This window comes from Microtus pennsylvanicus, chromosome 3, assembly GCF_037038515.1.
Source record: "Microtus pennsylvanicus isolate mMicPen1 chromosome 3, mMicPen1.hap1, whole genome shotgun sequence".
Classification (NCBI taxonomy): Eukaryota; Metazoa; Chordata; class Mammalia; order Rodentia; family Cricetidae; genus Microtus; species Microtus pennsylvanicus.
This window is the reverse complement of record NC_134581.1, coordinates 83,392,688-83,410,189: the sequence shown is the minus strand read 5'-3', so window position 1 is coordinate 83,410,189 and position 17,502 is coordinate 83,392,688. Positions and strand designations below refer to the sequence as shown.

The following is a 17,502-nucleotide window of genomic DNA, read 5'->3' as shown; positions in this document are numbered from 1 at the left end:
AGCAGCTTTACTCACTAGTTGTCAGTGTGAGGGCCAACCATGATAATCTAAATCTGGGCAGAAAGGAAGTTCTCCTCCAACCATTATCACCTGGAATTCTGGCCATCAATAAATTTAAATGGAGCCTAGAGTCTCAATAGTTGGGTTTTTGATCCTACTGCACGTACTGGCTTTGGGGGAGCCTAGGCAGTTTGGATGCTCACCTTACTAAACCTGGATGGAGGTGGGTGGTCCTTGGACTTCCCACAGGTCAGGGAACCCTGTTTGCTCTTCGAGCTGATGAGGGAGAGGGAGTTGATCGGGGGAGGGGGAGGGAAATGGGAGGCGGGGAGGAGGCAGAAATCCTTAATAAATAAATAAATTTTAAAAAAATAGTTTATCCTGAGACAATGCCTGGCAGGCTGAGATTATCTGACTCTCACCCAAGAGCATACCATTCAAAGGAAATTCTTGACATTCCAAGCACTGTAGATACAAACACCTGCCAGCACTTCACCAGGACACCCCTAGACATATGTCAACCAATCAGGGTTCCTGGACCTCAGAGACCCCTCACCCCCACCCTTTACTACTATAAAAACCCAATTCTAATTGAGCTTGGGGCTCTCCAGATACTCCAATACGTTGGACTTGCGGAGAGACCGAGTTTGCAAACTTGATTAAAATAAAGGCTCTTTGCTTTTACATATGGGACTCCTTTGTTGGCTTTTGTGGGGACCCACAAATTTGGGCATAACAATCAGACCACAACTCAAGGTCTGAAGTGTCAGGCACTACTGTTCAGATGCTGAATATATATATGTAAGCTGGGGACAAGTAGAGATGATCCTCCTGGTCCCAAGGAAGTCTTCATGGGGTGTGTTTCAATGCCATGTTTACTAAACAAATGCTAATGACAGATTTTCACAACAGCAACAAATGCTATTCTACTACATCAAATCTCCCTTACTGAGGAAAAAATGACAATCACAACATTGATGGATTTGGATTACTTTTTCATGTTTTCTAGGGTGGGGGGTAAAGCCAGTATCCTCACTCGGCTTCCTCTTCTTTCTCTTCTTCACTTTTATCTGACTTCATTTTCTTTACCTCTTCTCTGGCCACATATCCCCGGAAAACGGATTGTATTTTGAGAGCAGCAGCAGACTTCTCCTTTTCTCTTCCTTGCTCAGGTAACTCCTCCTTCATTGAAAGAAGAGAAAGTGAGACCCTTTTCCAGAATGCTGCCTCTTAGATGCCGTAGAAAGGAATGTATAGATTTAACTAATTTACAGATGCAACTATCTGAAGTCTGTTGCTTCCTGGGGGATTTTATACATTGTCACACACTGTGTATGTACCAAAGGCTACATGCCAAAAGAGCATACATTCAGCTTGCTACTCTTCAATATGTCTTAATACAAGATCGTTGCCAACTTCTTTTCTCTTGTTTCCAGACAGCACCTATTTAATGTTTCCTGAGAAATAACCTTTTGTTTAGGGTGGGGAAGCAAGAATTATTGAAGTAAGTACTGTTTGTTCTGTGTTAACACCAGCATATGTGCTATTTTGAAGTAATTGTGATTATACAAGACTTATAAATGTTAATTCTAATTTCTAAATGTTTAGACAATTAAAACCACACATTTAGAGGTGGAGCACCAAAGAGAAAGTCAATTTACTATTAGTAAATTGGACTTATCAGAGTTGGTTAAACAGTGACATACAGTTTCTTCTTTTTCTTTTAAATTTAGGTATAATTTACAGATGGCAAAATTCATGGATCCTAAATGTAGAACTGAAAAAAATATGGCCCTCAATATATCTTTTTTAAGCTATATTTAAAAATCCTCAAGTTATCACTTGTAGTACAAGTTGAAACATTTTCACCTCCTCAAATCTTGCTCCTAAAAAGTACCCTTTATTGTAGGTTGCGTGTCTCTGTGTGTATTTGTGTATGTTTATACATCCTTATAAAATTTCTCTATCTGTGAGTCCATTTACATGAAGACACATTTGTTTTTCAGTTTAAAACAAGACCATGCTAATTGGAGTGCTCTATAGCTACTTTCCCCATGAAACAAGATATCTGGGCTCTTTCTTCTATGCTATTATTTCATATATAATTTTGCTCAGTTTTAAGGGGAGGGACATGGACATTGTGTTCCATTGTACTGAAATTTATTATTCAGTCAACTATTGATGGACCTTTCAGCTATTCAAATCTATTCACTCTATTTCATATTTCAAACTGAGTTAAGTTTAGCTCTTAAACTTTTAAATACAAATAGACAGGCATAAAATTTTTTGAGGTGATATTCCAATATGGGCAAGTGAATTACTCTTAAGTTAAAAATCAATGGGACCATAACACAAACTTGTAGTAGCTTATAAAAGACAATCTACAAGAGAAGTAAGGAAATGGCTCTGCCTTTCTATATTCCCTGAATCCCTATTATGTCGGATGCCACTGTTAGATCATTTAGATTGTAGTAGTATTATTCTAGATTAGTTAAATAATGTAAGGAAAGGTTGGTGTAAAGTCAAGGACCCCTGAGGCGCATATTCATTTTAGGTATCAATATTGCTAACTGAGATACTAGGACATGAAACGGAACTCAAAGGTTTGAACTCTGACATTGTACAGAATGAATTCTTTTATGCAAAACCTTGCTTTTCTTTTTCCTTTTTTTAAAAGATGGGGTTACATTATGCAGCCTTATCCATCCTAGAACTAACTCTGTAAACCAGGCTGGCCTTGAACTCACATGCACCGCAGCCATCACCACCAGGCAAAGCCTGTTTTTTAATTAGTTTGGACTATGAAGAATACAGGTAATAATGTTCGGGTAAATGTTTAACTGGCTCTACAGGGAAATAATAGAACAAACAACATTGCCTTCCTAAAATACCACCAAAACTCTGGTTTGTAGTGTTTACCTTGGTCTCAATACTTTTAGTATTTTAAGTTATCAAAATGATGTTTATTGCATTGTAGACAATTATCTCCAAGTAATGGCTTTAGCACACCACTGAATAGAAATAGGTAGTCTCTTTGAAAGTGGATTTTCCTATGTGTAGGTGGTTTGGATGTAGAATATCAAGGCAGGAAATTATTTCTATAGAAGATCTTACAGGAAGTATGAGTAAGCCATACCGTGTAAGGCCATTTTATTTGGTAGTATGTAATTGTTTCCCTTTAGTTATCTCTAACCTTTGCCTTTGTGTGGTGGCAATGACAACAAGTAGTGGAAAAATTCCCAAAGTAGAATATTAATATGAAAGATGAGAGGCAGTTCCAAGTTCATCTGTCTACCTCTTCCATGGAAAGATTTTCTGATCTAGAGTTTTTAAAGGGAAGAATGCATTTATGAAAACAATCTGCTAGTTTATCACCAGTGTTAATCATCTAGAAAGCATGATTTTAATTTCAAAAAGTGTGTTGATATATATTTTGTGCACAACTTTAAACTCATCGATGCCATTTTGGATAGCAATACATAAGTAAATGAGAAATACTACATACAAAGGCCATAACTGGTGTTTCTTCATTAGCAGATGATTTGGCCATTTCTTCTTCACATTTCTCAGTTTGTTCTTCGTCCTAGAAAGAGATGAGAGGGCCACATAGGAACTGTTTTGAAGATAGAAAACTCTGGACCATACTGCATAAGAGAAACTTTAAGTTAAGGTACTGAGAATCATTGGGGAATTAAAGATATATACATATATATAAAATATTATATTTATCTTTAATATATACAGTATATGTATATTTAAATAATAATTTGTCTTGGAAGAAAGAAGTGAACAAAAACTCAAGGTATAAACCACCATCTCACACTAAAAATTGATTCAATTTGGTAATAAATCTTGAGGATAGTTAAAAAAAGTTTATAGTTTCTACAATAGTAATAAAATAAAAGTCATTGTATTCCATACTATGAAGCCAGGTTGACTTTTTAATGACAATTATAAGTTAAAAACTCAGTCAGTATTACAGAAGAGAAGGGGATTTGGGAAGAGCAGGTAATAGAGGATGAATATGATCACCTTATGTGCATACATGAAGATGTTAGCCATTATTTTATGCAATTAACATACAATAATATATTAAATCAAGGAAGTGAGTTTCACTTTGGAAAAAGCTATAAGCATAAAGGAGGAGCCAGCTCAGTCTGTTCTGATATGACTAGTCCAGTCTTCTGCCAAACAGAAGCACTGCTAACTCACTGCCTTTAGGAAGAGAGTCTAACATAGAACATGGAAAATTGAGGATAAATAAATAAATAACATAAAACCATAAAAACCCAAAATAAAAGAAACTCCTTGAATTTTCTTTGTGACACAAGGACATAACATTTTCAATATTATCTCTTTGATTTAAGTAAAAAATATAAACGAACAAACCAAAAACTCATGCGTATAGATAATCGTGGTTAAACTACAAATAAAAGCAACAGACTTACACAAGCAGGTATAAATGGATAGAAATTCACTTCTGAATGAAAAGTAACAGCTTCTACAAAAATATTTTGCAAATCTATTGGAGTGCATTAAAGCCTGAACTTTGTCAATCTCTAAAATCTCTGTCAGAGTAACAACAGAGAAAATGGTGTTTCTTCAGCTCTCTAGAGTAGTATTCTAAAAAATTTAATATATTGTCATTTGTTGTTGTTGCTGTTTCGAGATAGGGTTTCTCTGTGTAGCCCTGGCTGTCCTAGAACTTGCTCTGCAGACCAGGTTGGCCTCGAACTCAGAGATCTACCTGCCTCTGCCTCTGAGTTCCAAGATCAAAGGCATGCATGATCATATTTAATTCAAATTAGTCTTTTTGTAACATGCAAATGGAAAAGTTGGACTAATAATGTTTTATTTTATGAAATATAATTTATGACTTATGATGCTCAATAAAGTTTAAAGAATAAGAGATGAGAGTAATTCTGTGATATCATGCTCTTTCTCCTATTGGTCATCTTTAAATTTATGCTAAGTATCAGTATTCAATTCAGATAGTTTAGAAGATTATCTCTCATTATAAAAAAGTTTTAGTAAGCTATTAATAAAGCTTGACACACTTCTCGAAAGTTGGGGGAGACAATAGCCAAATCTGGTAGCTTCATAGGACTATACCTTGAATGCATGGTTGTTATAGAAGCGGTCCTCTATCTTAGCCCCCCATTCTGCTGGATCAAAGTTGGTTTCTAAATAACAAAAATATTTTTATATTTATTTTGTGTTCATTACAGTGACTCTAGAACAATACAGGAATAGAGGTTTCTTGTTTCAAATCATAGGTTCTTTACTGATAGCTGAAAATCTTACTGGCATTGAACAGCCCAGGGCTGCAGGCATAAACAATTATTAAATATATGATGACTAGTTTAACACTGGGTGATCCTTTAGGGACATTTACTCACAAGAAAATGGTAAAGAAAGAACAAATGCCAATATTCAAGTGAACAGACACCAAAAGCATGCATTAACAACGCATAAAAGCATACAAAATATGGTATTTGTATCAGGGAGTCTGGAAAAGTGAAAGATAAGGGAGGGTTTTCAAATGAAACACTATGTAGACAATTAACATAGACAAGAAGTATTTCTAGCCAAATATAATTTTCTTTAATTTTCTGTCATGAAGATTTTCAAACTCCCAAAATAGGATGTTCTGACAACCTCACGGGCACATTTCCTAGAGGCTACAATGGCCAATTCATGGCTTATCATTTTATCTCTACATATTCTTCTGGTTATTTTCCGGCCAACCCTAAACACCATATTAATTCATCTGTAAACATTTAAATTTGTAACTTTAAAATAGTCTTTAAAATATAAGCATGTACCATTACCATATCTGAAATATTAGCAGTTCCTTACAATCATCCTGCATCTAGCCTACTGTCCAAAACTGTCTGCAATGTCTAATATACTTAGGTATCTTGGTCATCAGAGCCCCCAAATGGACACACACTACCTTTTGTTATGCCTTTTAAAGAATTTTTAGTGGAAAATCCACCACCACCTTGTTTTTCTGTGCAATTTATTTGTTGATGAAGTTGGGCCAGTTTTCCTTTGGAATTTTCCAGTGCAGTTATTTCTGACGACTCCACTGGGAATTTTAACAGGGTCATTTGCCCTTAAATTCTCTGTAGTTAGAGTTGCAGGTTTCATCTGATTCAGATTTGATTGTTTTGGCAAGAATATTGATTGGTAGTGCTACTTAATCTCAGAAGATAAGTCATAACTTGCTCTCTCTAACCTTTAAATAATTTTTATGGGATCATGATGAGTGTTCCCTAACTTGTTTTGGGGTACAAAATGATAATGTTCTAAAGTAATCAGTACTTATTTTTGGGTGGATTCAATAAAGAAAACAGGCAACCATTTGGTTACCCTGAAATATGGCTCTTACAAAAAAGGTTACAGGTTTGATTCCCTCACCAGCTCTCTGAATAACCAGCTGGCTCCCAGAACTTTCCTGGGCAGCCTGACAATGATGAATTCTGTGACTGATTTTAAGTATTATGATCTCACAAATATTTAGTAACCTGGGTGAATTCTGGTCCACGGAGTTTTATTATTTTTTCTTAATTCTTTCTTTGTCCAAAATCTGGTTAGTGGTAGCTTATCCAGGTGCTTGGATGCTCCTCAGGTCTTTGCTAGCATCCCTAGAAATCGTTAGGAGCTTATTTCCTGGGATGGAAAGATGGCCAGCCTAGTCTTACATATTTATCCCATGTGTATAGAACTGCAAGTCTGACTCATGGGAATTGGTATTCAGGGATGATAATATAGGGGACAGATGTCCACTAACATTTGGTTAGTCATGATTTTGAGTTTTCAAAATCTACCAAAAATGACTTCCATTAAAAACGCATTTTAAAATAGTGCATACATGCATGAGTATGTGAGTGCATGCTCTATATATGTATGGGCATGGACATGCTATGGCACATGGTTGGAAGTCAGATGGCAAATTTCAGGAGTCTGCCTGATCTTTCCACAATGTGGGTCTTGGAAGTTGAACTCTAGTCTTCTGGCTTTTCACCAGGTGCCTTCACTCTCTGAGCTGCTTCCATTTTAAAAGAGAAAAGATCACATTGCTATTTCTAAATTCAAGATTACATGGTTTTATTAAACTATCTATAAAATTATATCTTCTTACACTCCAAATTTTATTCCCAATAAGACTAGCATACTTGCTTGATTTATTCTTTAATATACAGGTCAAAGTTTCTGGAATAACTCTACATATTAATCAGCTTTTATCACTGTCACAAATACCTGTGATAACTTAAAAAAGGTAAGGTCTACGTTGGTTTACAATTTGAGGTATTAGTTAAAGACTGTTTTGCCAGCACAAAAATTTTAAAAAGCAAAACAAAACACCTAATATGTATATTTGGGTTGTTTTCATAATGCTGTAATGAAAAGTGCAGAGGTTCAACTTCTGGGCTACAGGTTAAACAAATATGGAATTTTGGCATATGTTGCAAAATTCCTTTCCTTTAGATTTTATATTACATATTTAGTAGGAATGAGTATAAGGGCTTATTTCTCTGAGCTGTATCTACAAACCATATTGTCAAAGTGTTGACTTTCTGACAGTACGATGCAGGAGTAGCTGATGGCAGTTCAGTGTAATTTCTTCTATTTTTCTTTATGTGTGTGTGTGTGCCTATGGAAACAAAGAAGAAGTCAGATTCCCTGGAACTGTAGTTACAGGCAGTTGTGAGCCTCCAGAAGTGGGTACTGTTATCTGAACTTGAGTCCTCTGCAAAAGCAGTAAGTGCTCTTTACCCCTATACCATCTCTCCACCCCTAGCTGAGTGACATTTTGATTTGAATTGCTATTATGGGCCAGTCTGACTACATTTTCATGTTAAGGGCTATCTGTGTTTACCTCTGTGTGAACTGTTTGTTGGTATCTCCTGGTATACATATGTTACAACACAATATTTTTACAAGCTGTTTATTAGGTTTATTAACTTACTGGTATGCAAATTGCAAGCATTTTTTCTCAGTTTGCTATTTGCGTTTTTGTTTTCTTCATGGTGCTTTGCCACATACAAGTTTGCTTTTTATATTGTCAATTCTATCAATCTGTTCCCCCGTTGTATTTGGATTTGAAGCAACGAAGGCAACTTAGCAAGCAAGATGTTTTCTCCTAGCATCTATATGGTTTCTTTTTCATGTTTAAATTTGGAGTCAGGTTATAATTTATCTGGATGTATGCCATAAAGAATTGATGCTATTTTGTTTATCCATTTTTTATCTCACATCATTTAAGAAGTTTATTTTCCCTACTGATTGGAGAGACCACTTACATTGTATATTAACAGGTTTCCCACACAAAAAATGGAGCCTAGTAACCATCTGTGAAAAATGGTGGCAAGGGATTCTTGCAATGTGGGAGACTGGACGAGAAACCTACAATCGTTTATTTTGCCTTTGCTTGGGAAGGCTAAATTCTTACACTGTGTCAGTTGGAAATTCATGTGTAGTTGATATAGGTGGAAGTGGGTGTGGTGGTTAAATTTTTTCAAAGGTTTTAGTCATTTGTTTATCAGAGAGCTTGCATTCTGAGGCCATTCGTCATCAATTGTTTTTATTACTATGAGCTGGTAACAATGACTCAAATATGATTTTAGTGGTATGTTCCTGAGTTCTAAAGTTAAACAAATGACCAAAGATTTTTACTGCATGAATTTTCAAAATTACTGTTATAATAACAAAATTTGTGTTCATAAAACTACTACTTTTAATCAAACATGTTTAATAGCCTTTCCCTACTAACGTTGCAGGCTGTGCACCCTGACTAGATATGGGACAGATCGGCAGTAATCAGGAAATTGGTGAAATTTTGAGTTCTTCAAAGGCAGGATCATAATGGGCAGGGGGAGGAGCTGTTTGTGTGTACGGGAGTTGTTTTGATTCTTGCCTTGCTCTGGGTTTCTTCTCTTTGTAAAATGATTTACAAAAGAACATCTGTTTGTTTGGGGCTATTTCTAGTCTCCTTTGCCCAAAGTAATGATAACAAAGCTTATATAACAGGATTGTTTCAGGCAAAGAACAGGTTTTCAGTACAAAGTTACGATTTTAACAGTCCTCTTTGACCACTGGGCCAGACCTTCATAGTCATGAATCTTCAAGGCTGGGATCTGAAGATTGTCTTTATGAAAGGGAATGTAGGAACTTCACTTTGGCTTGAAATCAAAAAGTCACTATTAGCATGGACCCTAGTCTCTATGTAGGAAGGGACCTGGAGAGCATAGAGAATGTAAATTACCTTCCCCAACTGGCAATCCACTTGCCAAAGCGGTTTGTTTCTGTGTCTTCGTTGAAGAACAGTTTCATATACCCCAGAAAAAACTAATTTACTTAATCTAAAGAGTGTTGAAATATTTTTATAACACTTATAATACTTTCAAATGAGAGGAATCAAAATTTAAAGAAAGCCACAAATTATCCTCCCAGGAAGAACAGACAGTCAGCTAACAGAGATGCATAGGAACAGGCCCGCCTCCTTCAACACCCTGGATGTGAGAAAGGCAGCGAGTGTGGCCTGGGGAGTGAACCGGTACATACTGTTTCCAATAGCAAGAACCTGTCTCATAAAGGCTTTCTGCACAGTGAACACGATCTTAAGTTTTTGTTGTTGTTATTGTTCTCTTTTTTGTGTATGTTTTTGTGTTCACATGTGTGCGGGTACATGTGTGTGTGTGTGTGTTGAGGGTGTGTGAACATGTGTTTGCATATGTATGGAAAGACCAGGCTGAAGACAGGTATATTCTTCAATTGTAAGTTTTACCATAACAGAATGCTTAGTTCATTTAAAAATTCCTATTTTTTTTAAAAGAGCTTACTTTCTCTTTTTTCTAGAAGGTTTTCAAAATACGCTGCGGCAAAAGCTGGTATATTCTCCGGTTGCTCCCTCAGAATCTCCCGTGTCAGCCCTTCAAGAAGATTTCCAAATCCTTGTGGAATTCGGTAGTGGGTGTTGGAGAAAGGAATAGACATCTCCTTGGAAAGAATTGACTATGGTACCTGAAGATTTAGTTAAAAGTATCTAATTTTAATGTGTCTAATTTAAAGTACATAATCACAGCTACAACAAACCAACTCACAACACAACTCAAATTATTTCACAGACACACACATTTTGGACTTTAAAAAGAAAAGTTCATACAACCCAGGCCTGGTGGTGAACTACCTCAGTAGGTAAAGATAGCCTGGAAAGAAATCCCTGCAATCCACATGTGGAAGGTGAGAATTGACTCCCACAAACTGTTCCAGAGGCAGGCTGTGTCCCCAGGGTTACACCCATACAGACATTCGCACTCAATAAATGCAAACACAATTCAACCCTCTAAGTCTACCCATTTCTTTTGGAGTTTTTAAGTCTATCACGAATCACTGGATTTTTGTTTTGTTTTTCCTTTTGAGATAAAGTGTCTCTACATAGCCCTGGCTGTCGTCCTGTCTCCCAAGTGGTGGGATTAAAGGCGTGTCACACCACAGCCCGAGAATTATAGTATTATAAATGCAGATCCACTACTTTGGACAAATCATTCTTTTTAGAGAGCCACAGTTTTCCCTAGATATTAAGTACTTTGTCTTCCTGTCCTTACAAGGTGAGGTTGCTTTTGCTAGCCGGCAATATTTAAGAGACAGTGGTTGCTGGGAAGCTCATATAGTCCTGTTTACATTGCTAAGAAGAAACTGTTTAAAGTTTAAAGTTAAAAAACAAACAACTGGTCAGCTGAGGGCGGGGGAGCACTCCTCTGATCCCAGTAATTGGGAGACAGGTGGGCAAATCTCCGAGTTTGAGGCCAGTCTAATCTATAAAGCGAGTCCAAGGACAGTCAGGGTTACACAAAGAAACCCTGTCTCGGGGGGGGGGGCAAAAGCAACCCCCCCAAAAAAACTAGCCTAGCCTTGGTTGCAGACATTATTATAATTTGTTGAATAAAATTTCACTTTCTTTTTCAGCCCCCACTTCTGAAGCATAGCCTATAAAGTCTTCAAGCACCTCTGTATTCTAGGTATTCTAGGGTAGGGCTGAGAAAGAGAGGTCGTGGTTTTGGAAGCCAGCCTTTGAAGTTTGGTGGAGTCTTATTTTCTGTGTTTGCCTGGCCTTCTATTTTGTAATTCAAGGGCTGGTGGCTGAAAGGTGACTGACTGAGTAAAGACTGCTTAGGGATTGGGTTCTTTACCCTGAGAGGCACAAAGGGGCGCTGGGTGGGGTCTAGGCGGGAGGACTTGAGGTTTAACGAGGCCTAACCTTAGAGAGTCTTCCTTCTCTCTTGTGGGCGGGAACAGGAGATTAAATACCGAATCTTTGAGGACTGTGAAAAGCCCTAAACCGGGCGAGGAAGCGCGGGTGGTAGAGGGGGAAGACGGGTCAAACCGTGGGCGGGACGTCGACGACCTAACGTTCCAGCTTCTCCAAGAAAGGGCTTTCTGGGCTCCCTATCCGCTCTAGGGGTTGTGGGAGTGTAGGGGATGCCGAGAGACTAGGCCACACGACGAAAAAGGCGAAGCCTCCACGTTGGAGAGGGAATGGGGAGGAAACTGCCTCACCTCTTCTTTCTCTTCAAGCTGGTGCGGATGGTTCCAGTTGTTTTATCTCGTTGCTGGGTAACCGTTTTTTATTTTTTTTTTGTTTTTTTTTTTTTTTTTTACTACGGCGGCCGGGAAGGAGAGGGCCGGCTCCTTGCCGAGGATGGTTTCGCGTACTGAAGACTCGAGGGTGGGGCCCCGCTATTTGGCCCTGCCCAGGCCCCGCCCACCACACAGTGATCACGCCCCGTCCCCGCCCCTGCCTAGGGCCTCTTCCTGAGTCCAGCGCATTGACACGGATTTCCGCAAGCATGGTTGCCCTGGGGTCTGTGTATGGTCTGCTGCTGCTCATAATCGTTCGAGCCAGCAGAAGTGCAGGTGAGGTGACATGACTCTGCGGGACCCTTCCCTTTCAGATCCTCTGCAGGATCTTGGCTCTCCTTCCCTCTCAAGGTCTGGTTTGAGTCAGAACTGGTCTTTTCCTACGTAGGCCTGGGGTGTAGGTGAAGGTCCTGCTGGGCGGTCAGCTGCCTTTATCTCCACCCACCCACGGTCCTTCACTTAAAGCATTGGGGGCAAAGGGACACTTCGGTTTATCAAGTTGGGGAGGCTCCTATGTGCCCAGACCGAAGCCTTCAGGAGAGCTCTGAGAGAAGGGGGCGAAGCTAGTTAGATAATATTTGGAAACAGGTGACTGAGTCATCCAAAATACTTCAGCTCCTGCCCCCACAGTGGTACCCTTGGGGAGGGCTTCTATCGGAATGGGTGCCTTGAGGGAATTAAATTTTACTAGTTTAAGTGGTTATTAGGGCTAAGAAATGCAACCCCCTCACTAGTGCAGAATAATTTAAGGTTCAGCTCTGAATTTTGGTGCAGCTTAGAGAGATTGGTGGAGGGAGAAGGCTCATTGCCCTGGGAAGAGGGGGAGGCTAACTCACACTGGTCATTCTGCAGGGCAGAGCTTGTCATCTGACTAATCCAGACTGGACATTGCCTCTCAGCAAGGAGGTGCCTGATGATAGGAATCTGTCTCAAAGAAAATCTTTGAGAATCTTCACTCAAAGTGATAGTTAAAGCTGGATCCACCCACCCTTTTTCTTATTTGGATCGTTGAAAGAGTGAACCCCAAACACTGTCAATAAATGAAATTTGGGGGGTTGGGATTATAGCTCAGCAGTAGAGCTCTTGGCTAGAATGCTAGGAATTTGGATTTTGTTCACCACAGTAAAAAGAAATGAAGGTTGAAGTGAGAAGAAAAGGCTTGTTGGTGTTCCACCTAAGCACAAGACAGACCCAGCCCATCAATGGCCTTTCAGAGTTTCAAAGCTGTAGTTAGCGGTCTCTCCCATTTCTTGTCTTTCTCATGATCCTGGAAACCTATCCGAGGAGGTGGGGAGAAGGTAAAGACAGTGGAGTTTTCCTCTTAGTTATTTTTCTTAAGGTCTGTCACATTTAATATCACTTTTATTTCCTTTGGGTCATATTATATGACCTTGGTTGCTCTTGCCATTCATTGGTGCTCTAGAGTTCTCTCCCTTCTTCCTGGCATATCCTAAGGTCTTTCTTTTAACTCTCTCCTTTTGCTCATGTTTATAATGTAACAAAAAGTTACACTTCACAATGAGGGTCCCTATGAACTCACCACCCAGTGTGAGAGCTGTGGTTTTTACGGAGACTGCCAGAGTACTCCTCATTAGTACCTCAGCTGGGTTCTCATCAGAGGTAACCACTGTCCGAAAACTTTTGCTAGTCTACTTGTAATGATTGCTTCTTCCCCACAGCTCCCGTTCTATTTTCCACTTCAGTTCCCAAATGAAGAGAGAAATCCAGCACCTTTAAAAAAATTCATTTTGACTATGCCTGGTTGTTTGAGATGCGTGACTCTTTTCCGTCCGTTTCTGGTCCTCAGTATCTTTCACATCTGTCCAGCTTAGAATGTGAACTTTGTAAGGGTAGAATATATAATTTTTCTTTACACTATCATCACGATCTAACTGAAGCAAAAAGGAAATTATTCCTTCAGAATTAGATGACATGGATTCTAATTCTATCATAAACTACCTTCTGAAGCCAGTCAAGGAAATGACTGTCTCCAGTATCTTCAGCACTCCGATACATGTGTAACTTCCTAGTAGGTTGCAAAATACCCAGCAGCCAGACTTTTTAATCTATTATTGGTAGTATTTTCCCTCCACCGTTACAGCCTCAGTGTGTAAAATAGTGCCTGGCACACAGTAGGTATCAAGAGATATTTGTTGACTTCACAGCTATTCTTAAAAATTGCTTAATCTATTTGTGTCCTAGTCCCTTGGTGGGTAATGTGTTTAAATCTCTTGATCAGTCAGTAACACAATTATACTATTATTATAAAATATTTTCCACCTCTAAAATTCTTTTGCTCATCCTAAAGCCATTCGCAGAGACATTCTATAAATGCGTGTTGGCAAACACAGACTGGCTTGAAAAGGCATTTCCCAGCCTGTGGACAGACTACTGGCTGCATACTCCAGTTCGTAAGCAACGTTTTCTTCACTCAGTTCCTCTAACTCCAGCCCTCTCTCTACTTAGTTCTTATTTATGCCTTTGCTTTTCAGCTTTTGTTCTGTATCCACCCGAGACAGGGCCCTCCCACACATATGCCTCCCGGTTTCCCCAGCAGGCCGCCAGCCTGCTTATGCAATTCTGGGATGTTGTGGTTCTAGAGTGTTTTGCTCATGGTACACGCATCGTGAGCTTGTTAAGCCTTCTGGATGATCTTTGATTGTCATGGCGGCTTCATGATCAAATGAACTCCTGAGTGAGAAAGAGAGCTGAGGATTTTTAGGGACTTGTCTGGTATTCTAAGAGCAGTATAAATAGGCCACCAAGCTTGCCAGGAGACCCCGTTAGCTCTACTGCCCTGTTAAGTATAGCCTAAGGGGCCTGCCATCTTTTGTAGCTTCCAGGGAGGAAAATGTCAGCTTTGTTTGTTAATTCTAATTCTCTTTCCTACCTATCATGCTTATAAAAAAATAAACCTTAATTTTGTTAATTATTTTCTTTGGAGGATTTTAAAAAATCTTTTCTGTTGAGACAAATGGGGATGTAAGTTTTATGATTTTCCTAGTTAAATTTCTGTGAGCTCACTGGGATCATGTGGATCAACGCTTGTTATTTAAAAAGTACTTCGATATAGGCTATGAGTAAAAATAGAAATGATCTCGTTAAAGTGAATTCTTATTCAGTCTTCTTAGTGACTCTTAGCACAGCATCCAATATGCAAGCATGCCTCCTCTTTCTTTTGCCTGTGAAATGGTGACGAGACATTTTCTCTAAGATTTTAACCTTCTGTCTCTCCATGATCTTAATTTTGTGTCCCGAATTTATCTGAATTTCTCAGGGAGATTTGTCACGGTTATAAGTGTGCTATCCCGGGTCATCAAAAAACAATCAAAAATCCTCCAAACCAGACAATAACGATGGCAACAATGCGTGCTGAGAGGAATGATGTGAAGGGATTTGGCAGTGGCAGGATGGAAGATGGGCACGGCATTAGAGAGGCTGTGCTGGAGACAGGCATCACTCTTCCTTCCTAGCTCCTAGGAGTGGGCACAGTGGCGGAGAGTTGGGGAAGGAAGTGGTTTGGTTTTCTTATAAACACCATCTGTGAGGTATGTGCATGGTTCACTTTTAGTGATTAGGAAGAAAAGTTAAGTGTTAGAGCCAAGTTTTAGAGCAAGGGCGTGTGGAAGGGTGTTGACCAAGAGCTATGAAGGGGAGGGAAAGAGAGTGTGTACGTTGGTTGTTGTCCTGGGCCCTAAGTTTTCCTTAATGTTATCCTGTGATGCACATTGTTGGAAACTGTCCTTATTATGTTGTTATTTAGTTAAGAGCAGCACAGTCTAGTTTTGGAAGATTACAAGGCTCGCGTAGACTCATATTCTTTTGTATAAAGACTGTATGTTACTTCCACTTGATGCTCAGTCTCTCTAATGATAGTCTCCTACGTGTTTGCCAACATTTTTAGGTGTTGGTTTTCGCTTTGCCTCATACATCGATAATTACATGGTGCTGCAGAAGGAGCCTTCAGGGGCAGTGATCTGGGGCTTTGGTACACCCGGAGCTACAGTGACAGTGACCTTGTGCCAAGGTCAGGAAACCATCACGAAGAAAGTGACCAGCGTGAAAGGTAAGCCAGCCCATTTTTTCTTCAGTTGTTGTCTTCTTCTGCCACCTGCTGGATTATCTGAAAATGAATGCTTATAGTTCCAGCTCAGGCTGTCAATCCATCCATCCATCCATCCATCCATCCATCCATGCACCCAACCATAAAAGCTATTTTATTTGACTATTTACTATGTGAATAGGCACCGAAGATACCACAAATGGGAACAAGGCTCAAAGGGTTTGCTAAGGATCTTATTGAGCAGAACAGATTATGCAGAAGTTTGATGAACACTGATAAATTATCTATGGAGTTCTGTGAGATACAGAAGAGAGGCATATACCTCAGCGGGGTTGCTATGGAAAAGATGCCAATGAAGATGATATTTGAGCTGAATCATACATGCCAGATAGGCAGTCCTAGATTCGAGAGAGATGGCTCAGTGGGTGAGAGCTTTTGCTGCTCCTGCAGAGGACCTGGGTTCAGTTCCCAGCCCTCACACTGGGTGACTCATAAGGCCCTGTAAACTCCAGCTCCAGGGGATCTGATGCCCTCTTCTGTTTACTCTGGGCACCTACATATACATGGTACACATGGACACACACACACACACACAATTTCTTAAAAAGTTTTAAAAAAAGAGTCAATTTGGAGATCTGCTAAATAACTTTGGCTTTAGAGTTCATGGTCTAGGTTCTGATTCTGACTGTCATTTCTGGGTATATAATTTAGACATATCAAATATTTAAGTGACAGTGTGTTTTCCATGTATAAAGTAGAAGTGGTACTAATTATTAATGGATGATAATGAGGAGTAAATACATAAATTAGTTAAAACAGTGTTTGGCACATTAACTTGGGTGGACATTATTGTTACTATTACTGTTGCTATTATTTACTCAGTTATTCCAATATTTATTATCTACTATGTGCGAGGTACTGGTGATAAGGTGATACATAAAACTGATTTAGCCTCTCCGTTAGTGAAGCCTGAAGGTTAGGGAAGGCAGGAAAATAGAGAATACTTATAGCTATGTGAGATGTGCGCCACAATAAGGAAGGATAGTGTGTGTGTGTGTGTGTGTGTGTGTGTGTGTGTGTGAGTTTAGCAGGGTAATGGACTTAGTTTAAGACTTGTCTTGAAAGAGGAGGCACAAGTCCTGGATACAGGGGTAGGAGACCATGTGTAACACTGGAGAATTGCCGTGGAGGTATGTTGTTCTGGGACACTGGGCTAAGCGACTGGTGGTGGATGACGGTAGATGGGACAGCATAGAGGCTTGTCTCTTTGCTAAAGCACATAAGTCATGGATCTGTAGATTTGAAGCAATAAAAACACACAAGCAGATCGAAAGGGTTTGACAGCCATCAGATAGGGCTGGTAGAGCTGTGGGCAGACTCTTATGATATGCAGATGTTCACAGTGAGGACTTGAGAGTGTGGCTGTGGGGATGAAGGCTCAAGGTGAGAGTAAAGAGGTCTCTGGAGAAGGGATAAGGATGTCCAAGAGTGGATTCTGGGGACCAAGCTCAGGTCCTCTACACGAGCAGCATGCACTCTTGACTGCTGAGCCAGCCTCCAGTCCCTCTTTGTGGTTTGTGAGATGCACAAAGTGAAGAATTCCAAGACTGCTGTGATTTCTGCCTAGTCTGTCCTCAAATACGTTATGTAGCTGAGAATTACATTGAGCTTCTGGTCCTTCTTCTTCTGTGTCCTAAGGCAGCAAAGTGTGGGTCATGACCCCTTTGACCCTTTCACAGGGTCGCCTAAGACCATCAGAAATATCAGATAGTCTCACTATGATTCATCACAGC

The 17,502-nt window shown here is 39.6% G+C and overlaps 2 protein-coding genes across 4 annotated transcripts in view; one reads left to right on the top strand and one right to left on the bottom strand.

Moving 5' to 3' along the window:
* Positions 1–841: 841 nt before the first annotated feature.
* Positions 842–11,707, bottom strand: Spa17 (sperm autoantigenic protein 17). The gene is made up of 5 exons (XM_075966336.1): positions 11,566–11,707; positions 9,849–10,029; positions 5,113–5,183; positions 3,506–3,583; positions 842–1,182 (listed from the first exon to the last, which is right to left on the bottom strand). The coding sequence occupies exons 2-5, from the start codon at positions 10,000–10,002 to the stop codon at positions 1,033–1,035; spliced, it is 453 nt and encodes a 150-aa protein (XP_075822451.1). The 5' UTR covers positions 10,003–10,029; positions 11,566–11,707; the 3' UTR covers positions 842–1,032.
* Positions 11,708–11,770: 63 nt separating this feature from the next.
* Siae (sialic acid acetylesterase) overlaps positions 11,771–17,502 on the top strand; it is a 36,842-nt gene continuing 31,110 nt past the window's right edge. For all 3 annotated transcript variants that reach the window (XM_075966332.1, XM_075966334.1, XM_075966333.1), the window contains exons 1-2: positions 11,771–11,922; positions 15,551–15,712. In XM_075966332.1, the coding sequence (XP_075822447.1) occupies positions 11,856–11,922; positions 15,551–15,712 (229 nt within the window). In that variant the 5' untranslated portion in view covers positions 11,771–11,855. The remainder of the gene's footprint in view (positions 11,923–15,550; positions 15,713–17,502) is intronic.